General features: G+C 48.2%; 1 protein-coding gene across 1 annotated transcript in view; it reads right to left on the bottom strand.

The window, feature by feature from the left end:
* Positions 1–238: 238 nt before the first annotated feature.
* Hs3st4 (heparan sulfate-glucosamine 3-sulfotransferase 4) overlaps positions 239–26674 on the bottom strand; it is a 342135-nt gene continuing 315699 nt past the window's right edge. Inside the window, exon 2 of the mRNA XM_027948794.2 lies at positions 239–875. Within this exon, the coding sequence (XP_027804595.1) occupies positions 239–875 (637 nt within the window). The remainder of the gene's footprint in view (positions 876–26674) is intronic.

The following is a 26674-nucleotide window of genomic DNA, read 5'->3' as shown; positions in this document are numbered from 1 at the left end:
AAGAATGAATGGTGGGTTCTGTGGCCATCTGGTCAACCAGACACTGCGGCTCAGATAGACCTGGTTCCTCCAGGGGGGTTGCTGTGGGATCCACCCCTCCGCCTAAGCCAGCAGCCCTGGGAACACTCCCAGCTGGAAGAAGGGGACCTACTGGGTGGCTGCAGACCCTGGGGGACCTAGGCCCCCGGTGAGGAGCCTCCTTGCCATTCACCTGCCTTCCCTCCCCAGCACTATCGTCTCATTTGTCCCCCTCTTCCTGCTCCCATTGGAAATCCTGGCCAGTCATTTGGTAGAACATCATGTTGAAGGGTTTGTAGAATTTCCGCAGTCTGTGGATGACGTCGGGGTCTATGCGAGGATGAGTCCGACCTTTGCTCTTGCCCAGGCACCTGGGGGCGCTGCTGTCTTCTGGCTTCTTGAGGCAAGGGAACCCCTTGGTTTTGTTGAAATAGAAATGTCTCTCGGTCACCACACGCTTGAGGCCCAGGAAATCCTGCACCTTGGCCATCTCCCCCGCGGGGTCCACTATGAGCCGCTCCCCGCTCACGAAGAGGATCTGGGAGAGTGGGAAGTACTGCAGCCAGTTCTCCAAGTGCAGGGCGTAGATCCCGATGCGGATGGCGCTCCAGGACGCGTCGATGAGCCCCAGGGTCCGGTTTTTGAAGGCCAGCACCTCGAAGGTGGGGATCTCGGGTTTCTTGGACAGCGTCTGGGTGTAGTCGGAAATGGCCCTGGTCACGGGGTTTCTCACCACCACGATCAGTTTGATGTCCTTAGCCATGGAGTGGATGCGCTTGGGGGCCTCGTTGGTCACGAAGTAACTTGGGGTCTTCTCCATGGTTATCTGCCCCTCCACCGTCTTGGGCATCACGTTCCTGGAAAAGGAAAGAGAATGGTTATTCCGATCTAGAAATACTTTATTTTTTTTTCTTTTATCAAAAAAAATGTATGATAAGAGGAACCTCGTGAGAAGCCACCAAATAAAATGATAAGCACTTGGGGGTTCTTTGGATTTACATGTCCCAACTAGAGTCTTGACTATGGCATTATCCAAAGAGGCCGAAGAGGCTCCCGCATTCTTTTCTGGGAACCTTATACCCCTGGGTTTAAATTGCTTTTCTACCTCTTACCAGTTATGTTTAACCTAGATATGCCCCTAATTTCTCTCCATATTAGTTTTATAATCTCCGAAATGCAGATAATGATAGCACTGGCTTCACACTGTAGTGTAAGGATTAAGGGAGATAATGTTTGAAAAGCATTTAGCACAGAATCTGTCATGTACAAGAGCTTAATAAATTAAGGATCTTATTGTCCTAGCGGCTTTCAGAAAATGTTTGAGCTCAACAAGACCTCCGGGATTATCTAGTCCAGGCTTGGAAAACTACTTTCCACCTCTTTCTTTTTATGTGACTCACAGCAAAGAAGGATTTGCAGTCTTTAAATGGTTGAAATAAACACACAATAATAATAATAATAGTAATAATAATAATAGTGATGATGATGATGATGACAACGATGATGGTGATGATAATAACATAATAATACTGCGTGGTCCATGAAAATTATACAGGATTCAAATTTTGATGTTCATCGATAGATCTTCACTAGGACACACTCACTCTCATTCCACGTGCTATGGCTGCATTGGGGCCATGACACCTGAACTGACAGGTGCAACAGAGTCCTTGTGGCCCACAAAATCTAGCACACTGATTGTATGGCCCTTACATAAAAAGTGTGCTGACCCCTGACATTGTTCAAAGGCGTTATTGTACAGATGAGGAAACCGAAGGCCAGGAACAGGGAATGGACACAGGAATCACAAAGGTTTTGTGACCTTAGTAATTAGAATCGCATCTCTGGTTCTTATTAACCTCATTCAAACAATCCTAAAGCTTACCTCAAGTTTAGTTGACAATAAAATGACATATAGGGTGAAAGCATCTAATATGGGTCTGCTTCAGTAAGGAGGATTTTCTTCTTCCTTTGCTCCCAAGTTTGTCCAGTGAGCCCCCGGAAAGATCCTGCTCTAGTTACATCTAGAATGTCCCCCTACGCCTCATGCTAAATGGTGGAACTATTGGAAGGGAGTAGAACCTTCAAGAGGTGGGGCCTGGAGGGAGAATTTAGGTCATTGGGGGCATGACCTTGAAAGGGCTATTGGGAACCCAGCCCCTTCCTCTCTTTTACCTATTTGTGGGGCCAGTAGATGAATGGGTTTCTTTTACCTATTTGTGGGGCCAGTAGATGAATGGGTTTCTTCACCATGTGCTCCTTCCATGATGTACTGTGCTGCCACAGGCCCAAAAGCAACCAGAACAATCAACCGTGGACTGAAACCCTCTGAAACCATGAGCTGAAATAAACCTTTCCTCTTGTTGAGTTGATTATCTGAGGCATTTGCTACAGTAACGGAAAACTAACTAATACAGATTCCACACCACCACCTGTGTCTTTTGGTTTCTTTGACAAGGGTGCTTCTCCCTATTGGCCACCCCTTCACCTGTTTACCTTCAGAATGATGCCATCTTATCTGGCTCCAAGATATTAAAGGGGTTTAATGCCATCCCCCCAAATCCCAATGTAGCAGGCCTGTCAGTGATCAAATGAGGCTCAGGATCCTATGAGGCAGTCAATTTGCTGTAGGCATATGTAGACCAGAGTTAATTGACGATGAACCTGTTCAATACCTGTTGGTACCGCGAGCCATCTGCCACCAGGAGCTCCATTAAGTCTATTCACTTCCGAGCCTTGCACCAAAGTGGTACATTTAGGATTACACAAGACCTCTTTGTTATGATGACATGCTTTTAAATGTCTCAGCTAATAAAACTTAATACAGACGAAGATCCCTTAGCTTCTCCTACCATAATTAAATTTATTTACTATCGCACGTGTGGAGGGAGAATGCCTTTTCTTTTATCTCTAATTCACATGCTCTGTCAATAATTAATTGCTGTTGGGTTTTGAGCTTTCGCAGCAAGCACTATTATTAAGCCAGAGGAATTTGCCTGCTAGAGAAATTCACATAGAGCTGGACCTTGTTAGTGTATAATGGTGGGGCAGTGCAGAGTTTTCAAACCAAAGCCATAGCCCTGATCATGAATAATCAGACTTGTCGTCGGGTGACATGTTCTCCAAAGTATTTGGGATGTCTTCATGTTTGTGTGCTGGTTTGGTCCTCACCAGATTTAATCGTCTCCTTTGGAGACATGGGGTTAAGAAACACAGCCTTGGGAATCAGATTTGCCTGACTTCAGAGTTCTGATGATCCCTGTCTCCTGCGTGAAGTTACTTACCCGACTTTTGGGCTTCCATTCCTCACCTAAAAACAGGCTAATCCTGGTCCAGTCTCAAGACCGGAATAAAGATTCAATGTGGGAGCAGACAAGGCACTTAGGATGGCACCAAGTCATGCCAGAATTTCTATTGAACTTAAGCCAGCTATCCAAGATCATTTTCATAGCAATTCTTAGAGGGAGGGCAAATAATTATTTTTTTCGTCTTTGGTGCTGGGGATTGAACCCCGGGCCACTTAACCACTGAGCCCCATCCCCAGCCCTTTTTTGTATTCTATTTAGAGACAGGGTCTCACTGAGTTGCTTAGTGCCTCCTAGCTAAATTGTTAAAGCTGGCCTTAAACTCATGATCCTCCTGCCTCAGCCTCCCAAGCCACTGGGATTACAGGGGTATGCCACTATGCCTGGCTAGAATTTTTTTTTTTTTTTAATATTTGACCAAATAGAAAAAGATAAACTCAGGGACAATTAAAAAAAAAAAGTAAATTCTGATTCAAGCCAATGTCATTAGCTGGACTTCTGTATTTAGATGCTGGTGACCAACCATTAGTTCAGGCTAACTATAAGGAATGTACCCACGTCTTATTTCTGCTTTAATTGCAAAGATCAATCCCTTATTTTATTATGGAATTTATGCCATATTATAAACCTATTAATTTGAAGTTGATGCAAAAAAAAAAAATCAGAACTGAAAGGAACTATTTTTACACGGCCTGTTCCAGATTTGGGTCCCCTGGAGGAGGTATTTTTTTGCATGTTAGTTTGGCTTTCTTTTTCTTTAGCACAGGAGTGGCTGCTCGATACTGTCACATCCATTCTTTGCCACTCATCTCTCAGACCTCAGAGCTTGCTTTACACTGAGCTCCATTCAAAGGCACCTCCTTTTTACTCCAGCTAATTGACAACCTGTCAAGATCTCCGTGGATCTGGAGTCTTGTTATGTACAGCATCTGAGAGGAAATGGTACCTGACCGGTAAGTCAGTGGGTATTGGCGGGTAAGCGTGTGTCTGGCTCGGGGCAGGCCCCGAAGGCCCAGTGAAGAGAGCAGAGGGAAGCCAGGGGGCCTGGGTGGCTTTGACCATCACGCTACAGACAACATGCCCAAAGCATGTAATTTGCGAGGGCTCCCACAGTCAGGGGACCTAATAATAAGACAGTGTCATGGCACCAAGATCCAACTGTTAGTGACATGAATTACCCAGGTTACTTTGCCAGTAAGATTTCTAGGAGCTGTTTAAAGTCTACAAAGCTGCAATTTCCCCTCTTCCTGAAACTCATTTATTCCATAAATAATCAGTTATTTATCATTAGGGGATCAGTGAACAAAATAGTCACGGTGCCTTCCTTCCCAGACCTACCAAGCTGGCTGTCACTTTGGATGAAAGCAGACCTTCTTTCTCTTCTTTGGTAATGCTGGGGATGGAACCATGGCCTTGGGCATGCCAGGCAAGTGCTCTACCGCCAAGACCCATCCCCAGCCCAAATGCAATGCTCTTTGTAGTACTACGTAATTAACTACTATAATCAACAAAGCAGGCATTATTATTATTCCAGAGAAGGAAACAGTCTCAGAAGCGAAAGATACTTTCCAAGGCCTCACCCAGTGCGTCTTCTGTTTTTTGACGTTCAATGGCTAAGCAAAACTGACTCCATACCAGCGTTAGTGCCTAACATCAGTTCCCGGCAATTAGCACAAGTTCAAAAATATATATATCTGTTGAATGAATGGGTGAATGAATGACAAGCCATTGATCTGTCTCCTGGGTTTTTTTCCTAATATTTATTTTTTAGTCGTAGTTGAACACAATACCTTTATTTTATTTATTTACTTTTATGTGATGCTGAGAATCGAACCCAGGGCCTCACATGTGCTAGGCGAGCGCTCCACCGCTGAGCCCCAGCCCCGGCCCTCTCCTGGGTTTTAGCTGTGACTGGTGTAGGTGTTCTGATCTTCCTGTTCTCCTCCCTCGTCCCCTTATCAAGGCCTCGGATCCAGCAATTATTTCCACACCTCCTGGTCTCCCTCTTCCTATAAGATGGGAGCAGATGCCTCTCCTACTGGAGAAGACCAACCTGTCCACCTGGCTTCAGATCTCGTCCCCCTCCATCTTCTCCAGAATGGTCCACACTCCAGTTTTTCTTCTCTCTCCTAGGTTTTAATTAAGTTCTTCTCAACTGCACCTGACATTTCAACAGGCCCATGTTGTCATATCTTGGGGTTCTCGAGGAACAGGAAAAAGGCCAGGAATGCTGGAGGGGGGGGGTGAGCCACAGCAAGGCAGCTAGAAACAAGGTCAGGAAAGATGGCGGGGAAGAGGTCGGGGAGGGATTAACAGGCCATGAGGAAGACACTGGAATATGTTTTCCTATGTGTACTGAGAAGTCATTGAAGAATATTGAACAGGAGCCTGTGATGTGATTTACATTTAATGTTATTTTTTTTTGGATGCTGAGAAAGGAGAGCAATGTGGCGAGGGCAGAAGGAAGCAGCCTGCTCACAGTGACCACCTCAGGAAAGCAGGGGAGACGTGGAGGGGCCCTGGGTGAGGGTGGCCAGGAAGACATGGCCAGAGGACGTGCTTTTAAAAAAAAAAAAATGCCAACAGTCCTTAATGATGGGTGGGATGTGGGTTCCAGAGAAGGAGAGGTGTACGGATGATTCCAAGAGCACTGGGCAGAGCTGAAGGCCACGTGGAGGAGTGGTTTACCCATTTGTGGGAAATCAGCAGCTCTGGGCAGAGGGGACCAAGCCTCACTTTGGAACTGTAACAGGAGGTATCAGCTACACCCTCCGCCAGGGGTGGCGTTGAGCTCCCAGAGTCTCAGATGCCCGCAGGGAGACCCGGGCTGGAGGAGGAGAGCATGTCCTGTGTCACACTCTACCCACCAGGGAGTAAGAGAACGAGGAAGGCCCCTCTTACCTTTGCTAGTAGAGGGGACGTGACATTTGCCTATTGGGGGACTTCTCTCAAATAGGAAAGGTGTCTAGATGCTGGCTGTACAATTTTATTTTTTAATTCCTTTACAAAGATTTTCACTAACTCCCCCACCACCATTTTTACAGTGCTAGGAATTAAACCCAGGGGACCCAGGGTTTCCACCAGAGTGACCCTCTGGCTTCTCTTTTTAATTCCCCAAAGTCCTTGAGAACTACCCACATTAGAGCTTAGAATAATGCCCTCCTATGATTCGTTCCTGGGTCCTGCATGATTAGTATCAGCTCTTGAGACCATAGGTGTGGTTTTGTCCATTGATGTTCCCTGTGCCTGATAGGACGTCTGCCACATTGTAACTTGCTCCGTAAGGCTTTGTGGTTCCCGATTGAATAAATGATTGACATGGGAATGAAGACAGGGTCCCTGGAAATCAGGAGGGTGGAGGCAGATTGGAGGACACGGCTCCCCCGCCCAGGCTTTCCACGCACAGGGCTCAGCCTGTCTGCGTTTTTGCCGTGCCTGTCTGAGACCATGCACTGCAGCATGGATGGATCATATGGTGAGAAAACACCGCATCTGGGCTTGGAACAGCTCGTTAACAGTATCTCGGGCGCTCAGAGCAGCCGCGACATCAGCGTCAACACACAGCCCTGAAGCGAGAATCATTCTGCAGGATGGCACAGATGCTCTCACAGCCCCAAATGTTTATGAGACAGGATCTAACTGTGTCGCCCCGTCCCCACCCAGTCCCACTGCCACGGGTCCCTGGCTAAGCACAACCCCATTCATACACAGGTCAGCAGTATCAGCGGACTTGAGAGAAACCAGAACAACCCAGTTAGCATTCAACCCAGACTGGGTGCTGCCATTAGCTGAGTGCTCACTCTGTTTCGCCGTGAAGAGTTCAAGTTCTAAGTCGGAACTGACTTCTCTAAGCTCCTTCACATGTTGGACTCCCCTGCTTCGTGGATAAGAGCAGAGACTCAGTGCCTGTCGGACTCGGTTTGAATCTACTTATTAGCTGTAGGATCCGGCACAGGTTACTCATTCCAAGCGCAGAGGGTCACCAACTTAAAATGGTCTGACTTAACCATGTTTCAACTTTATAAAAATATGAAAGCAATGTTCAGTTGAAACCATGCTTCGAAATTGCAATGTGGATCTTTTTCTGGGCTAAAGATATGTAACACAGTACTTTCTCTTTGGGAATGTTGGCCAGGCTGATCTTGAACTCCTGGGTTCAAGTGATACTCCTGCCTCAGCCTCCTTAGTAGCAGGAATTACAGACACACCCACTGCACCTGGCTATGATACTCTCCCAGGCTGTCCATAGGACCAGGCAGGAAACAAACCAATGTTCTAGAGTGTTCTGTGTTGCTGATCTGTTGATGTTCAGCAGATTAGGCATATCAAATGCACGTCTGACGCTGATATTCAATTTACAATAAATGTTATGGAAACACCACCCCATCATAAGTTGAGGGACACCTGCAATTTGTATCTGTTTCAATATTTGGAAATCAAGTATCCTTCTCATGGAGAATGCATGAGAACTAAATGAATTAAAATCTATAGGGAATGTCTCAAATATAGTAGGTTCTCAGTACGTTAACTTTTGATTTTTCTTTCTTTCTTTCTTTTTTTTTTTTTTTTTTTTTTTAGAAGGGATCAAAATCAAATCCAGGGTCTCACATACCCCAGACAAGTGTTCTACTCCTGGGCCCCAGCCCCATCCCAGCTGTTAAGTTTTGAACCAACTCTTTGATGAAACTGCCATTATTATCCCCACTTTAGAGATTGGGAATCTGAGCCCAGTGAGATTGATTTATTTGCCCCAAACCAGAAAAACAGAGTCCAAATTCAATCCCGAGGGCTTGAGTTCTTGGATACCACCTGACGGAATTCACCCAGAGTACAGAATGTGATCGGTGCCATATGACTGGCCCAAGGTCACTCTGCCAGTAGGGACCAAACTGGAAACTGAAAGAGAGACTCATGAAGTGAACCCTCAGGCTGTCACTGACTTACCACTGGGACGTCAAGAACTCAGGCCAGAATCCCTAGGAATTCTTGCCAGATCGAGCTACATCAGTCAACTTGTGATATGTCTCTGGAGCCTCCTCAGCTGAAGCAAATGGCCATCATGAATGCCCAGGGAGAGAGCGGTCAACCGTATGAGACATAAACGTCCCGTGCTCTCTGAAAGGGTCAGTGGCGGAGCTTGCCTTTGGCTTGCCTGAATTAGAGGTATGTGGGCACCTTACATTTTCCCCCAATGCACTATCCATCGGAATAAACGATGCATAAATTAGCAGTATTTTCCGAGCCCTCCCAAGAATGGCACTTAGAGCAGGGCCAGGAAGCAGGGCCAGCCCCTCTGCCTAGGGGAAAGGATCTCACTTGGAAATTCACTCCACCACGGGCTCCCTGCCACATGCCAAGCAGGACAATTTCACACGACATCCTGGTGGAACCTTCTGCGACTCGCTGGGTGCTTGATAGGAGTGTGAAATCAGAGTGAAAAGGAATCCTGCCCAAGAGCTCAGCCAGGACTTTGCTCTGCCCAGTTATGTTGGGAACTCCAGCAAGCCTTCCAACCCCCAAATCACGGATCCAGAACTTCCCGTAGGCAGAGAAGTCAAGCCATTCAAAAGCCTCAATTTTATAGAGAGATCCAAGAAGAGAGGGCTGCACAGGGGCTAAGGCTCTCGGCCAAAGTAGAGTGAGAGTCTCGAGCGACTGTTCCGACTTAACAACCGGCTTTGCTGGATGAATTTAGAACAGGGACTCTCTCTCCCTGGACCTCCAATTCCTGCACAGGGAAGAAGGCTCCATTAATAGTCTTTCCCTCATTAATTCCACTGAAGACTTATTAATGCTTATTATGCACCAGGTGTTGGGCATATGTTAATGATAAGGCTTCCATGGTCTCTGCCCTTCAACAGACTCTGCCTTCTTAGAAAGGAAGGCTGGGAGATTCCATTTCACAGAGTGGCCTGGGCTTCAGACAGGACGTCTCTGTTCCAGGCAGGAGTATCTTTTCAAATAGAATCGTCTCTGCCCCGTCTGCAACCCACGGAGGATAGAAAGGCAGGCACGGGGGACAGGCAGGAAAGAGAGGAGGGGCAAAGGAGATAAGAAGAAATAAAGGCAAAAGGAAGAAAAAGAGTGAGGGAAAGAGAGAGAGGAAGAAGGGGAAGGAGCCAGACAGGCTGCGCAGATTCCACAAAGAACGATCAGAGAAGGAGAAGGAGAGTGCTCCAGGTTGAAGTTGACCCAAGGTCACACTGTGGAGAGAACTGCAAACTCGGGCCTCATGCCCCGTTCCTTGTTTTAAACGTGTGTGATTTCCTATGTGCCTAGGACCAGTCCACAGTGCATTTCACCTTTCTGTCTGTCCATAGGCATTAATAAAAAATCTATTAATAAATAGAAGAACCAGTCGTAGAGTGGGGGAAGAGAAAGGGGAATTATTAGGGACTGAATTGGAGCCCATTATATTCCATGCTCGTATGATCATGTCAAAAGGAAACCCAAGATTAGATCTATAATGAACAAATACAAGAGTTGTGCCAGGCATGGACAGATATTTTAGACTCAGGAATCTATCAGAGACATGTCATTGAAGCACCAAGGGCATGAGTCCTGTGGAAACAGGTGAAGAAAGTAGATGCTAATATTTTCCCTGGTATCAAGCAACAGAGAAGTTAAGCAACTTGGCTGAGCCCACACAGCTTGCAGGCGGCAGAGTTGAGATCTGAAAATCGACCACCATTCAATGTGACAAAGGGAGAGGAAGCTTGCAAGACCAGCTGGATGGAGCCTAAAGGTCAGGGTCAGGGCAGTGGTCTCAGGTGGAGGAACCACAGCCTGTCCGGCATGCCTGCTCAGAGAGAATCCCTGGTCCCAGCAGACATGAATCAGAGTTGTGAGATTTGGCAGCTGAGAGGTGGCTGGGATCAGCAGTACTGGGGAGCACTGGGCTTGATGGCGTGGGTATCCCCGATGGCGGAAGGGTAGGGCTGCGCTTGAGGGCTTGGAAGGGAGTTAGAAGACTCAAAGAGAACGGAACGTGGTGGGATGATATTCTGACCACTGACGGATTCTGCTGACCACGGGAGAAACTATTCTGGGTTTGGTCTCCCCTTCAGAGATCCATCTGGAAGAAAAGGCCAGGGGGTCCATCTCTACCCCTGGTCCCCGTCACACAACCTCTCCACCAAGGAGGGCGGCCCCTCTTCCGTTTCCCAGGGGGGGGCTGAATTTTTTTCTCCTGGGGGAAGGAAACAGTTTCTCTGTTTTATGAACTTTTAAAAAAAACCCTACTAGAATGCCCCCAAACAAGACCATTTATAACCCTGACGTCATCAAGATCTAGGTCTCACCCAGGACTCCACAATGTCACCCCCGTCAATGTTCGGGATGGATCATTCTTTATAGTGGGCACTGCAGGGTTCTGAGTGGCATCTTTGGTCTCTCCCTTCAGATGACAGTGTCATCCTCGAGTCAGGACAACCACAAATGTCCCCAAGGAAGTGCAAACTGCCCCTCACCGACAGCCACTGATCTAACTGAATTGCCTGGACTTGAATCTGGGTTCTGCCCTAAGAGATGGGACTTTGGGCTCATTAACTAACCTCTCTGTGCCTCGCTTTCCTAATGGATAGAACGGAATGATGATGATGATGATTACAACAAGTAATTATCATATATGATTTTATATATATAAAATTATCTTCATCATTCCTCTATCTATCTATCTATCTATCACATAAGGTTGTTTTAAAAATTAAATCAGATCAGTGGCTGTCTGTTGTTTAAAAATGAGTCCGTGTGCATTGCACTGCATTAATTTAATTTGCATCACTATAACAAAATACCTGAGGCCAGGAAACTTACAAAGAAAATCAGCTTATTCTGACCTGCAGTTCTAGAGGCACAGGTTGAGGAGCTGGGTCTGACAATGGCCTTCTGGCTCTCAGAATCGCAATGTGGTGCGACATATCATGTAGGAAGAGATGGGAAGCGCACACGCTCCCCTGTTGCTTGGTCTCTCTCTCTCTCTTTATGAAGACACCCGTTAATCAATCACGGGAGTTGCACCTTGGAAACCATCTAATCCTAATCACCTCTCACCGGCCCCAACTCAACACCATCAGCAGATGACGTTTCCACCTCTGAGTGCCTCAAAATGGATATTAAATTTCAATTTCAACATATAAATTTGGGGGGGGACGCACTCAAAATGCATCCAGACCCCAGCAGGTGCCTTGGTTGCCTGCTACACGGGAACCCCTATCCACGCCTTGGCTACCATGATGGTTCTGAGCGATGCTTCACCTCTGAGACAATCACCTGCTGCTTCCTAGAGGCTCCATCCGGCTCCCGGGAGGGTGACTATCTGAGGTCTCCAAACACAGTGCCCTGGCTATGGGAGAATGTGGGTCGAGGACGGGCGCTGGTGCAGAGTCTGTGAGGACCACGTGGCCTAGAGAAGGGGTAGCCACCAACTGAGCCCTGGCAGAATGACCAAGAGGCCAAGATAGAGAAGATGCCCTGGACCCCATTTTTGTTCCATCTGGGGAGCAAGTTAGGAGGAATCCATGCACCAGGAGGCAGCGAGACGCAGAGGGCTCGGCAGTCTGGATGTAGACACAGGAATCCAAGAGTCGGCTGCCTTTCTGGGTATAACATGGAAAGAGAACTGGATTTTCTTTATATTTTTCCTGATGATTCTGCTAAATCAAAACCAGTCTGTGTAAAGTTCCGAAGCTGTCATCCTAAACGGATAGGGGAAGTGGGTAGGTTATCAGTAGGACCAGCAACCAGCAAGGAGAGGAGAGGGAGAGGGAGAATCTATTTCTCTCCGAAAACTATTTGGAAAAACGATGTGTGTGGCCTTTTGAGGACCCAAGTATCTTGAACCACTCTTGGATGGATCTTACCTCCAGGGATCAGAAGTCAAGCATCCTACCTATCCCATGAGACAACTCCTTCTTTGTGGCCAGAGACACTATAAATGACAAATAATAATGGAAAAAAAAAGAGAGAGAGAAAGCCCCTGTTCATGGCTTCACCATCTCTGTCGCGGGCTGGCTCACGGCTTTCAAAGGCAGGTCTTGCTCTTTCCGATGAGAATAATGAGGACGTCACAGGTTTGCATCTGCTCCAGTGGTGCCTTCTTCACCTTAATGGGCAGGAGCTACTCAGCTGTGGGACCAAAATATCCGATAAGAACAACTTAGAGGAGGGAAAGTCTATTTTGGTTCATGTTTCCAGAGGTTCAGTCCATGGTGGGCCAGCTCCGTTTCTGCAGGCCAAAGGTGAGGCAGAACAACATGGCGGAAGGATGTGGTGAAGAGCACTGCTCTGTTCATGGTGGCCAGTAAGTAGAGCAACGGAAGGGGCCACAGGGAAGATGAATCCTTCCAGAGCATGGCCCTCAGTGACCCACCTCCTCCAGCCAAGCCCCACCTGCCTACGGTCACCACTCAGTCTGTCCATCCAAACCAGGACGGCCTGGTTAGGTTACCGCTCTCCCGAGCCAATCATTCCACCTCCAAACATTCCTGAATCCACACAGGTGCTCCGGGAGGACACCTCAGATCCAAACCACAACACCAGCCATAATGTTAAGGCCCCCCGCAACCCTATTCTTGGATCCACCCCCAAAGAGAAACTGGCCGGGGGTAGGGCATGGTTTTGAGGTATGTGGTACCTTCTCCAGAGCTCAGAAGAAGACAGTCATCATGAGCCCCAGATGGCACAGCAATGCCACACTCAAGACCTTCACTTCGACACTGTTAGCAGATGTCCATCTTGATCTCCTGTACTATATATAGATATATTTGTCTTCGTCGGATCAAAGTTTGTGAAATAATTTCATTCATTAATTTAGCAACTACCGTGTGCCTGGCGCTGTGCTTATTAGAAGGTAAAACCCAGAGCAGGACTTTCCTCTGAGTAAGTTGTCACTTTCTGAAATAGAAAACTAGCGTGGCGAGGAGACACTGCGGCTCTGAAGACGCAGACTGGTCCAGAGTTTCAGGCTGGACGTCTCTGGCTCAGGGTCCACTTGAAGCTAGAGCTACACTCAACACCTGTAAAAGCTCCCCCAGGGCAGCCGCATCCTGACAGAGGTCCATGGTTGAGGGTTGCGCTCCAGGGCGCCATCTCTGAATCACGCTTGCTACGAGCAACTCGCATCACGTTTCAATTCCTGGTTCTCTCGTAGATTGGAGACCAGGCCATCTCCTGTTCATTCACAAGAAAAGAGATCAGGCACCCTGGCACAGAGCACGTTCCGGTGAAGGTGCCTCTTGCTATCATGGAGCACACAGTAGGTACAAATGAATCTCTCTGTTGCATTGATTCTCAAGGATTATTACTGCTTGCCTTGGACATGCATCCCCCCCGTACGTGGTGACTCAAGTTCACAGAACCCCACCTCTCAAATGGGCATCGAACGAGCCCACTCTAAGAACAGCCAACGGCTTCAATTAGGCACATAACGCCAGTGAGATTCCAGAACTCTCTTTCTCCTTGCCACCCCAAGGAGCCTAACCATTTGGAAGCTTCATCGCAGGGAAGAGCTTGGTTCCAATGTAGGACCCCCCCACACACACACTTCACACTGTGCCAATTGTGAGCGTTGGTTTTTGTCATCCCCGACCTCTCCGAGTGTGGTCACTGGTCATTAACAGCGACAGACCACCAGATGACAGAAGCTGACTTTTCCATATCGTTTGAGTTAGAAAGCACCTATGGGCAGAAAGCAACGAGGATTTTAAGAATCCTTTAAAAAGTGCATTTGTGATTGAGTCATCACTGAATCTGCATTTTCTAAAGGTTTCTTTATATCTGTGTGTGTGTGTATTCATGAGATTTATTTTATGGATTTTCTTTATGCTCAATGCTTGGTCTCCATTAAGGGAAGCAGAAATCCTTTCCAAGAATTCTGAAGCTGATAGATTGGAAAGCACAGATCTAAAATCTAAATCACTTGCCCGCCTAGACCCTCAGCTTCCAATCCGTATCCTCAGGCCACGGGACTCTTCCTCCCCTCCTTTATCTTTTGTGATTGGACCATCCCCCTCCGGAGGTTCTAAGACAAAATATTCCTCGAGTTCGAATGAACAAGATTATGGAAAACACTTGGCCTGCCCCCGACCAGGGAGCCCATCTGAAGTGCACGTCTCTGACACTTGATTCAAACACATTCAAAGTGTGTCCCTCTGCAGTCCCTCGCACACCATCTTCTATTAGCTAGTTTATCATATTTTCTTTTCCTCAGGCTTAGTGTCTCAAAGGGCAGGTGTGACAATTAAATAACGATGACAGAAGTGTCAGCGTGTCTGCCCAGGCACTTTGTGCACACAGTTGAACAGACAGTGACAGGAGAGAGCTTTTCTCAGGAAGCCCGGGCTCTGGGGCCGCTCTACCTCAGGCCTTCACATCCAGCTGGGTGTTAGCCCATCACGGTCTCAGAGAGGCTGCCAGCCCTCCTACCTTCTCACCTGCATCCTGCTGACAGCCAAGCTCTGTTGGTTCTTGCTGAAGCTGCCCCTGCCATTTACGCACGTATAAGCCTGATAGCCTCTAATCTCGTGGGGCACCCCAACTCTCAGCCTCGGACTCATGAAGACCCTGCTCTGAATGAAGGCAACTTGGCAAAGTTTCCATTCACTCTCTGTCTTTTCTTGGGCTACCTTTGGTTTTAGTCCACCTGCCCTTTGAAACAGCCCAGATCCTCTTTTTAAATGAATCATTAACTTTACATACATATGAAGTCCAATGTGATAAATTGATACAATGTGGAATGGCCGAATCTGGGTGGTTAGCATTTAGCATTTTCTTGGATGAGACACTGTCAGTGGCTTGCCCCTGTGCAGTCATGGCCCCCGAGCACCATCTTCTACCTGCTTAGGCAAGTGACCCTGGAGCCCTGGCTGCAGACTAGCATGCTCCTTCTGACATCTTGGTTCTTAATGACTTTGGGGAATCTACTTAGCCCCCTCTAACCTCAGTCTCCTCCGATCACCACCAGCCAGGGCGCATGTTTTATAAGGTTCACGTGCACCTTGCAGGGGGCTCCTTATTGCTGCTCTTACCTGTGAAACCTGTCTCTTTGTGGTGCATTCTCAGAGAATGCCGGTTTAGGACCTGTGCAGATGGTAGGTCATTTAATTTTTACCTCTTGTGCATCCTTAAAAAGATCTTTGTTCTTCTGTAAATCACGGTTGTGTGTTTTTCCCTCATGGTTCAAGGAACCTGGTCAGCAAGGCGGGATGATGCATTAGTGAGAGCCTTTTTCTCCGAGAACGCCTTGCCTGGCTATGGACACTTGTACATGAAGTCTCAGGGCTTATTCCATTCATCCATAGCAATGGCAGATGCGAATGTTCTGTGAAGAATAAGGGTGTTTTGCCATCGGGCTCCGTGCCAGCTCTAGAGTTTGGTTGCAATCGAGACCTGACATGGAAGGGAATTCATCCTCGGCTGATGGAATGCAGCCGGGAGTCCCCTTCCCCTGTACCTTGGACTTGGCTAGCAGGACAGTCTCTTCTACAAAATGCCCAGGCAAGAACCTTCTACCTTGCCCTTGAGCTATTTCCTTCAGAAAGTTGCGTCCCCAAATCAGGAGCTCTCGTTTCAGTGATGTAAAATACAATCATAAATTAATTAGTGCTTCCTACGGTGTCTGTATTTAGACCTGACTTTCACAGCTTGGGGTGCGTGAAATGCTCAACAGATTTTCAAACCAATCAATCGGATCCTAGAACAGATGGAGAAATGACAGATAGGACAGGAGGTGGGTGCACACCTAGAGAGACGCACGCATGCACGCACACACACACACACACACACACACTTTTATATTATCAGATACACATGCATATCCATCACCTATAGTCTGTCTCTCCCTCACACACGCTGCTCTTCCCTTAATTGGTCCCTTCTCCATATTATTCTCAGAGCAGATGCAGCCTCCCCTGAGTGCAATCTCCCACCCGGGCACCGTGTCTCCAAGCACTGTCCTTCCCATCAGCCTCTTGTGTCCACCTCCTAGGGCTCACTGATCTCTGAACTCATCTTGTCCGTCCGTGGTCCATATCTTCATGCAGCGTCGGTTTGCGAGCTCTCTTTCCTGGGTGTCACCTGTGTGTCCTAAAGCATGCAGCTCCAAATAAGGGAGGTGGGCAGGCTCTTTGGTAGATGGATTTGCTCTCTGGCACCGAGTAGGTCTCAATAAATATTTGTTGAATGATGGCAGGAAATAAAGAAGGGAAGGAGAGCAGTTAGGAAGGAAGGAGGGAGGAGAAAAAAAAATGAAAGGAGAAAGGAAAATGTGTGCTCAAAGAGAAGCACAGAATTATCCCCAGTGGGTTCCCCGACGCGGCACGTGATGGTACCCCCCTCCCCACCGCAGCCCCAGGACACCCACCCCAGTCATCCTCACCCAGGAAAGGCCTCCACTGCTGACCAGCTGGGTCCCAAACTGGAAGCCATCGCCAGCTCTTCCTTTCTTCGCTCACCCTGAAGCCCCCCCAGCAAGCCACGTCCAGAATGTCTGTCTGTCGCTTCTATTCGAAAGACACGTTTCAAGGCTAGCTCCTCCTCCCCATCACCCCATCCTTCCTCTGCCACATCCCTAGTCCACAGCATTGTCATCTCTCGCTACCACTCGTCCTAGGGCCTGTTTCTCCCAGTTTCGTTCCTCACTGAGCAAGAGGGATTTTTTCCAAAAGCAGACACCGGCCAAGAACGAGGCAGTGCAGCCCAGTGGTCAAGAGCGTGGGCTCTGGTCTTGCGTGCCCTGCTCCGCACTCTAATTCTGCAACTTGTAGACCGGGATGCGTGTTGGGTAACCTCTTGGCGCCTCTATTTTCTATCTTGAATTTAATATGGGTAATAACGATGACATTTTTTTTTCCCATTGGAATTATTACTGTGAAGACTGGGTCAGCCGATGTACACAAAGACTATATGATAAATTGACCTAAGTGTTGGTGGTTGTGATCGTCTCACTCTGGGACTTGAATCCTTCCAACCATCTCTCACCATATTAAAATAAATCTCCATACCCCTACTTGGGGTCTACTGGGCCCCTAGGATAGGCCAACCCACCTCAAATTCCATTTCGTCAAAATTCTCTCTGTTCCGGGAAGCTCCTTCGTAGGGAGCTGACAATTGCTCTTCCCTTATTACGGAATACAGCACCTCCCCCCCATCTTCCCACAACAGATCTCCACTACGTACCTCCATCCGTGACGCCCAATGCAGACGCCACTTAGCTACAGGTGACTACAAACATGGAAATCAGCTGAAATTAGAGAGTCGACTTCTTTGCGATACGACCCACATTTCTCAGGCCCCCAGAGCACAGATGGCTAACAGGTGCTGCCTTACAGGAGATTCTCATCACCCTGGAAAGTTCTATCGCATGAGCTGGGATTGGACCATCCACTATAGCTTTTGAGACATCTACATACCAACTGAAAGTCCTCTCTCTCTCTCTCTCTCTCTCTCTCTCTCTCACACACACACACACACACACGCTTGCTCATTTCATGTCTGAGCTGGTGATACCTAAGACCCCATCTCTGTTCCCACGTGTTGAGAGGGTAGGAAACGCTGAGGGAGGCCGGCCAGCCGAGGAGGCTGATGGTCACTCTTCGTACTGGTCAATTCAGCTGACAATCCCTAAATCGATAAAGAGCAACCTCCATCCTCAACCACGCACGTGGAGCACAGATTCCCCTGTCTCCTGCCCCTGGGAGGCAAAGTGGAGGAAGGGCTGACCTGGAATTTCAACTGAAGGCCTCGGTGCTAGAGATGATGCTGGAGGTCGAGTTACGGGTCAAGGATAAGGTCCATGACTCGGGACAAGGGCGGGAGCTCTGTGTTGGGGCTTAGCCTGCCACCTCCTCAGAGACTCTGTTCTTTGGAGAACAAGAATCAAGCTGAGCCTGCAATCTGTGCATCTTTGATTTTCCTGCAAGTGGATCCATGCCCTCTGATGGCCCATTAGAACTCCTTGGTCCACATAGCCAAGGATTCAGACTAAATTGATCTGTTGTCATCTCTCGAATTGAACTCAGGGCACTCAACCACTGAGCCCCATCCCCAGCCCTATTTTCTATTTTATTTAGAGACAGGGTCTCACCTCGCCATAGCTGAGGCTGGCTTTGAACTCTTGATCCTCCTGCCTCAGCCTCCTGAGGCGCTGGGATGACAGGCACGTGCCACTGCACCCCCAGCTCCTCGTATTGCTAAAAGCTCCAGGGAATTCTAAAATGCAGCCATGATTTAGAAACACATCTCTAAATCAAATGCCCAGAAAGACCAGAATATCTTGCTATTCCACGGATGGATAAACAGATGGCTGGACCCAGATGAATAAATAAACAGGAACGATTAACACATCCTGATAACATGGGGAACTTCTTGATCTTTGATCTTGCACATATTCCATCATTTCCGGATATCCATATATACTCACGGTATCTTGGACTCAACATTTTGAATTCTATTTCTTTCTTCTTTGGTTACATGTATCTATTTAAAGCAGAACTTGTGAACCACTATGTTGAATGGAAAAACAGTTACAGTTGCTGCGTCAGACAAATCCTAAGACAGTCTCATGATCCCAACCTCTTGGTACTCATGTCCTGGAGTGATCTGCCCCCTTGAAGGTGGGCAAGGCTGAGACTTGCTGTGACTCCCATCTTGCTGACTCTCTCGAGTGGCTCTCCCCCTGGTTGGCTCTGATGAAGTAAGACACCATATGGAGGAGTCCATTTGTCTAGAAACGGAGATACACCCTGGACCAAAGCCAGCGAGGAGCTGAGGTCCTCTGTAAATAGTCCACGAGAAACTGAATCTTGAAAACAACCACAAACATTGGGAAGTGGAACTTTTCCCGTTTGAACTTCAGATCCCAACCCTGGCCAACACCCTGACCAGAGCCTCATAAGAGACCCTGAAACAGGGAACCACAGCAACTGTGAGACCATAAATGTGTTATTTTTAGCCCTGGTTTATGGCAATTTGTTGTGCCACTAAAGATGTCTCAGGCAAATGCCATAATATGAGGTGACCATAAGAAAAAAAAAATACAATCCTGCCCCAGAACCTGACCCTGATGTTTTCTTTCTGATAAGGGAAATTAGCAGTGTTAGGTATTAAAGATCTACTAGCACCAAGCTGAGATTTTTCTTGTATGATTTTTTTTTCCAAAAAAATCAAACAGGAATTTTCTTTCCCCATCTTTACCCCATTGCCTGATTCTGGTCTTTAATTCCTTGACCTCCTTCCAAATGGAAAGGCGTCTGCACTCTGAGTACCCCGGCAGATGGGACCTTAGAGATAATAGATGGCCTCCACCTGAGCATGGAGGTCCCGCACCTGGGAGAAGGTGCCTTTCCCCCATCTCCAATTTCCAGCATATTTCCAGCTGTCAGCGATGGTGAATGCCTTTACCAGCCCCCTTCACTGTTTTGACAGATGGCTCAAGGGCTGCACTCAGAGTCCTAGGCAGCTTCCAGCTCCTAAGACAGAGACGGCTTCGGGCAGATCCAGGCCTGGGTCTGGGGTCCGTGCTCCTCGCTGGCGGGGTGATCACACAAGCACAAGAGCAACTGCCAAAGAAAGCGCCACTGGCCCAGGAATTGTTTTCCTGGTGAGCAGCCAATCCTCTGCTGCTCTCTTCTGCAAACACTCCTGCCCTGGTGTTCCCACACTCGCCCGGGCAGGATAGGGTTTTGCATTGGCTGAAAGATCACAGGGAGGCAGGGCAGGGGCCTCAGTTGACGTTTCACCTCTGTCTGGACCCACTGATGATTTTTGTCCCAACACACCTTCCATAGGCTGCTGCAGTGTCCCCCTGTTCCCATCCCCTGTCAAGGACTGTGGGAAGCACCTCCATAAATAAGCCTTTAGCCAGCGCTTCCTGGTTAGGATGGGTACACTGACTGCTCTGAGTCAGGGTAACTCAGCTGTCCCCTCTATGTCCCAAAGGCTGGCTTAGTACCCAGGACAACAAATACCACTGCTCCCTCTCTGGAGAGGCGTCTCCTACCCCGCCACCTGGGGCGTCACGTGGATCTTCAGAAAAGCTCTGTCTTCTCACCAGACTCGTAGCTGAACCCTCCTCCACCGAGCCCTGTTGGAGTCAGAGGCTTTTGGAAACCAATTCCCCCACCTCTACACTGCCCAAGGGAGTCCTTTTGGTGTGTGTTTTTTTGGTTTTGAGGATTGAACCCAAGGATGCTTAACCACTGAGCTGCATCCCCAGCCCATTTTAGTTTGAGACAGGGCCTCACTAAGTTGCTGTGGCTAGCCTCAAATTTGCGATCCTCCTGCCTCAGCCTCCTGAGCTGCTGGGATTATAGGTGTGCACCACTGTGCCTAGCTCAGTCCACACACACACACACACACACACACACACACAGATACATATAATCCCATAGAAATCATACAGAATACATAATATAGTTGTGGGTGAACCCATGGAAACATTGGGGAGTCTACTGGCAAAAACAGCATCATATCTCTTTGGCCCTTGAAAATTTGGATCTCTATGCAATAGAACTCTTTGAGCTCCCTCCACATCAGTGCACATCCCATTTTTAAATGAATGGCGCCCTATGGAATGTTTTTCTCCACTGGACTCTCCTTTTTATGGTTTTATCGGTGCATAATAATTACACACGACAGTGGAGCACACTGTGCTATATGGTCCTATGTGTCCGTGACATCATTTGCTGCGATTCGTCCGGGTCTCTCCCCTTTCCCTCCCCTCTATGGAGGGATCCGTCTGTTGTAACCAATTTCCCTTATGACAAGCACGGCCGACCTGAGAAGCCTTGCCCACGCCCCTTTATGCCCTTGTTGGAGCAGCTCCTGATGGGAGTCACAGGGAGGTGGGCTGCTGGGTCACGGGTCTGTGTATCGAAGGTCTAACCGAGTCTGGCAGCTCCCTGTCACGATGCTGTGCTCGGTCATGCTCCCGTGTCACCTGGATCATTTCACCAACCCTTCAGGGGTTTGAACCTCTGTATTTCTAACAGTCCAGCAGCTGGTTCTCAGCCAGGAGTACTGTTTGGCCAGGTTGCTGGGACACCTCCCCGCCCTGTCCCCTGCTGCCGACGCTGATGACGTTGATGCCTCGTTTCCATCCTTGACCCATCGCCCCTGGTTCCGGGGCAGCAGGGATGGATCAGATGAACCCCCTGCTTTTTCCAGACGCTACGATGTGTCTTTGCCAGGAACCCCTGTGTCCCCGGCAGCCCTCCAAACAGGTGGAGCCTCGCGTGTGCTTTGGGCATTGAAAAATATCTATGTGAAAATAATCATAGGAGGAAATTGATGAAGTTTGGTGGACTGTGAAGAAGTAGGAGAGGATCAGGACTCCCAGGTAGGGTTGGCAGGCCAGAATAAATCTGAGCCTCTGAGGTCCCCTCATGAGGAGCCTGTGTTCAGGCCACAGTCCTGACACCCTTTAAAATGCCCACCCCTGCCTTTGTGCCTCTTGGAACTTCTTGACACTTTGCAGACCCCACAGACTTTGTCACAACCCATCATTTGCCTGTGAGGCTCCGACTTCTTGCAACTGCCTGTCCCTCCTGCCCGCTGACTGAGCCAACCCTTGGTCACAGCTCAGTTGATCTGAAGTCCTTTCCGGCTTCCCTGGAATACGCACATACTCACATGCAAATATGTCTACTGTGTGTCCACACACATATGCACACACAGAGGTAGACAGGCATGCACCTGCATCCGGTCACCCTTCTGTGCATCCCAGGACCACCAGGGACTGAAGTCCCTTCCGTGAAGCTGTGTTTGAGCTGCATATAACCTGCACAATCTCCCCATATATGTTAAATCATTTCTAGATTACTTATAAGACCCAATACAATATAAATGCTATGTAAATAGATGGTATACTGTTCTGCTAAGGGAATAGTGACAGGAAATAAAATTCCGTCTATGCTCCATATAGATGTGGTTTTCCCCATCTTTTTGAGCCACAGTCGGTCGAATCTGTGGATGCAGAATCTGCATGGGGGGTGGGGGGTTACTGTGCATGCACACGTGACGTCATGACCCAAACTAAAAATGAGTAACGCCATTGCGTCTATCACATATGTTACCAGATGTTGTGCCAGAGGCATGGATGTGGGGGCAGAGAAGGAGGAGGAGGAGGAGAGAGAGAGAGAGAGAGGGACAGAGAGCGGGTAAGCTTTTGCAAGAGCATCACACTAGCAATTAAATGCTCTGCCTGAAATGATCTGCATCATTTCTAACTGATTGACCAGGACCAGTCACGTCACCCACCCACTCACAGGAGACTAAAAAGGCTGAAAGCAGAAACAGCTGGAGAATTTCCGGGAGAGAAAAACTCCCGCTCTTCTGAACATTGCGTTTAGCATTCTTGGGTGTGTGGACAGATCATATGTTGTGCTTCTAAACAACACATTGTTTAGTTCCGCTGTTTTTTTTTTTAAATGGCACAATGCTCTCTTCCATCTTCTGTTCATTTTTTAAAAAGTAAATAATAATCTTTGTAGATTCCCTATTTTGTTGTTGTTGCACTTGGTTCGCGTCCACTCACTTTCCCTTCTGCAAAATGATCCGTTGTGTTACTGGGAGGTGATTTAGCCACGGGTTGGATGGCGGGCAGTGGTGCTGTTCCTGTGGTTTTGCTTTCTGAACAAGGCTGCCACGTGGATTCCTGAACATGCCTCCTGAGATACAAGGGCTAGAATTTCACCAGGGTCCACTCCAAACAATGGACATGCTCACCTTCAGGAGATGAGGCCAGTCTGGTTTACGAAGCACTTGCAGCAAGTGACATTCCCTTCACCTGTGCATGAGTCACGTTCATCTCCATCCTTGTGACTTAATTTGGACTACTGCTGTAATATGAATTCAAGAAGCCTGATGATCTCTCTCTCTCTCTCTCTCTCTCTCTCTCTCTCTCTCTCTCTCTCTCTCACGCACATTTGAACAGACTGAAAGAACAAACCATGAGGTTCTTTAGGAGAAGACTGTGCTAAGGGGAAGGAAACAGTGCAAAGGTCCTGAGGTGGCAGTGCTCTTGGGCCAGTGTGACTGGAGATTTGATCGGAGAGGTCGTGCAAAGCCAGATGCTGCAACTTGCATTGCATTCAGATGCAGAGTGCAATGGAACATCTTCAGTATATTTTTTTTTTTGAGCAGAGAACTAAGTGTTATGATCTGAATGACAATAAAGGCCACTTTATCAGAAGCACTAAGAAATGGCTACACAGGGAAATCCTCAGGGAAACATCTGCAGCCGTGCAGGTAAGTGATGAGGATGAGGATCGTGAAGTAGAGAGATGAGAGACATATTTGGAAGCAAGAGCCAATAGAATTTCTGTGTGCATGTAAGAAGAAGAGGCGTGTCAGGGTAACCCCAAGGTACTAGCGAGATCCCGGGAAGAATCAAGTTCTTAGTGAGTTGGCGGAAGACATTGGGAGACGACTTGATTGTGGGGAATGGAGGTCAACAGCTCTGCCACGGTGATGTTACTCTTGAGATGCCCCATAGCATCCAAATGTCAGGTAAGCTGTAAACAGATGAGTCAGGAAGAGATCTGAGCTAGAGAAATACTTGGGCATAGACACATATACAGATGGCATACCCTGGGGTAGGTACGGGGATAGGAAAGGTCTACAGACTGAGCCCGCCGCCACTTCTATGCTGATCTCGTGGATTGGATGCACGTGCTTGGAAGAGCAGTTGCTTCCAGATGGGCAGCACATCTCTACTCCAGCTGTTTCCCAAAACCTCATGCCATCCTAGGTCCGTGCCATCTCGTGGGGGAACCAGTACAGTACGTGCCTGGCTGCTCCTCCGCTCTTCTCTCCCTCCACCCCTGGATGAATTACTAACACTAGTCAACGTTTGCTCTGGCTCATAAATGCATAATGCCTACCACACAAACCTCAACTGCCTGTAACCGAGACTCGTGCACATGCAGAAAAAGATTGTGTGCGTGGAAGATATAAATGACGCTGTCGCCCAAGGTTGCTGCAGGAAACGGGGCCGCTGGAATGGAAATTGCATCCTGCATGCATTTACTGCCTACACTGCCAGGCTCCCTTGGCCGCTACCACCCCGGAAGGTGGAGGGAATTTGCTGTAAATATTTCACAGCTGGTCATTTGCTGGAGTAAATCACTGTTCATTTTGCCAGAGAGTGCCCTGAAAGAGTGTGTGTGTTTCTTTTCCTTCTAAGGGCTATTTGTGATGTCATCTTACACCCTGCACTGAATTCAGTCCTCAGCACGCTTATGTCTTTGTAGTCAAAGTTATTCTTTTTGTTGTTGTTGTTGTTGGGGGTTGTACCGGGGGATTGAACTTGGGGGGCACTCGACCATGGAGCCCCATCCCCAGCCCTATTTTGTATTTTATTTAGAGACAGGGTCTCACTGAGTTGCTTAGCGCCTCGCCATTGCTGAGGTTGGCTTTGAACCTGCGATCCTCCTGTCTCAGCCTCCTGAGCAGCTGGGATTGTAGGCGTGAGCCACTGCACCCGGCTGTAGTCTAGGTTATTCTGTGTCTCTAGGACGGGCTGGGATGGTGTGCCAGGGTAGGGCAAGGAGGTAAAATTCCTCTTAATGGTCAAGACCAGGACTCGCTGGGCATTAATGCCCATCACCTGGTACCTATTTATTTGTTCACTTACTAAGCAATTTCTGATGGATCACTATAGGCTAGATACTCTTTCTGAGCCCTAGGATATCCTGACCAATATTCCACAGTCCCAGACAACAGGGAGTCCACAGCTTATTTGGGAGATCTCTTACAAAACCTAAAAGTTAACATCTACATATGTTTGCTATTAATATTTACTGACACCTTATTAAGTGTCAGGTAATAGTCCAGAGATTTACAAGAGTTAAACCCCATTATCTTTTACAATAATTCTGTGGGGGCAAAAATCACTTCCATCCCTAGGTTATAGATAAGAAAACTGAGGCACAGGGCAGTTTGGGGGACTTACCCAAGATCGCCCACCTGGATTGCAGTAAGACCTCTCTTGCTGCCTTAACCTCTATTGCTACCTTTTGATATGCAGGCAAGCGAAGCAAAGTGTTTAATGATGATGAAGCATCTATAACACCTGCTTTATGAGGTGGCTTTGCTATTAGTTGATTTCTGTGGGGAACACATTCTTTAATTCCTAATCCCGGGGAGGGAGTTCTCTGATTCTCAATTTTCCAAGAAAAGTGAGGCTCAGAGAGTAACCTAATCCAAAATACTCCAGTCCTAGGTCACCGGGCTGAGATCTGGGCTGGAATCATGAGACTCCCAAGCCCCAAGCTGTTTTTAATACTGCAGGGAAATGAAGCCCAGGGTGCTGGGTGCAATGGAACATGGCAATGGATCGTAGAGGAAGCCCAGGGTGTGTTCAAGGAAGTGTGGCCACCCACTCACTCCTGAGAGAGCTGGGGGGGGGGGTGCGGCTGGCTCCTCAAAGCTGTGAAGAAAAAAGAGGAATGTTCCAAACAGCTAGGGCTGGACTTGCAGATGAGAAGGCAGAACAGCGGGAAACAGCCCATGCAGATGGGAAGCGCCCCGGGCTGATGTTTCTTTACAGTTCTGCAATCAGGGGGTGACGATCCATCCTGCACTCAGAAGAGCAGGAGAAGGTAGGGAGGTGACCCTGCAGGGCTAAGGGGAGTGGGCTTGGGACCAGCTCCCTGGAGCTCTGTCCTTCCTCCCCATCTGGGCTGAGGGATCCGCTCAGCGGGGAACAGCACCTGTTTTGCTTTCACCCTGCTCCCGATTTGACCACGAGTTTCAGAGCAGGTCCTTGAGCTCTTGAGGCCTTGGAGCATCCATCCCCGTTGCCAAATGTTCCCCAAGCCCCCTGATGGCAGGGGGCTGGTGTGCCGTTCCATTCAGACCCAGTTGGCTCTGGGCAGGCTCGTTTCTGAGTGCTCATTAGTCACCCAACTAGAATGTTCCGGAGACAGCTGGACTTACAAAAAGTAGAACTAATAGATGGAGAGATATAAATTGGAAATCAGCATATATATAAAGGTCTTTAAAGCGATGGCTGCTGTTAGAAAGGGTGTGGGTGAAAGAAGGGAAAATGGTGGAGGACGACAGAGTCTGGGGCCTCTCAACAGGAGCATTGATGGATGGAGTTGCCCCCAAGTTGCACCCACTGATCTATTAATAAGAGACACCAGCTCCAAATGGTCACTGTTTGGTCACTTACAAGAGTCAGAAGAGTGAGTCTTATAGGGGACAGTGACTCCCAGGCACTGGCCACTTGTCCTTTGTCAATCACAGCGATCACAAACAGCAGAGAAGGCTACCACAGGCCATCGGCCCCAAGCCCGGAACACCAGGGAATCTGGCATGGATTGGTGGGAGGAGGAACCGGATTCTCAAAC

The sequence above is a fragment of the Marmota flaviventris genome, chromosome 19 (genome assembly GCF_047511675.1).
Source record: "Marmota flaviventris isolate mMarFla1 chromosome 19, mMarFla1.hap1, whole genome shotgun sequence".
Taxonomy (NCBI): domain Eukaryota; kingdom Metazoa; phylum Chordata; class Mammalia; order Rodentia; family Sciuridae; genus Marmota; species Marmota flaviventris.
The sequence above is the reverse complement of the archived record's forward strand: the minus strand, read 5'-3'. Positions and strand labels throughout refer to the sequence as shown.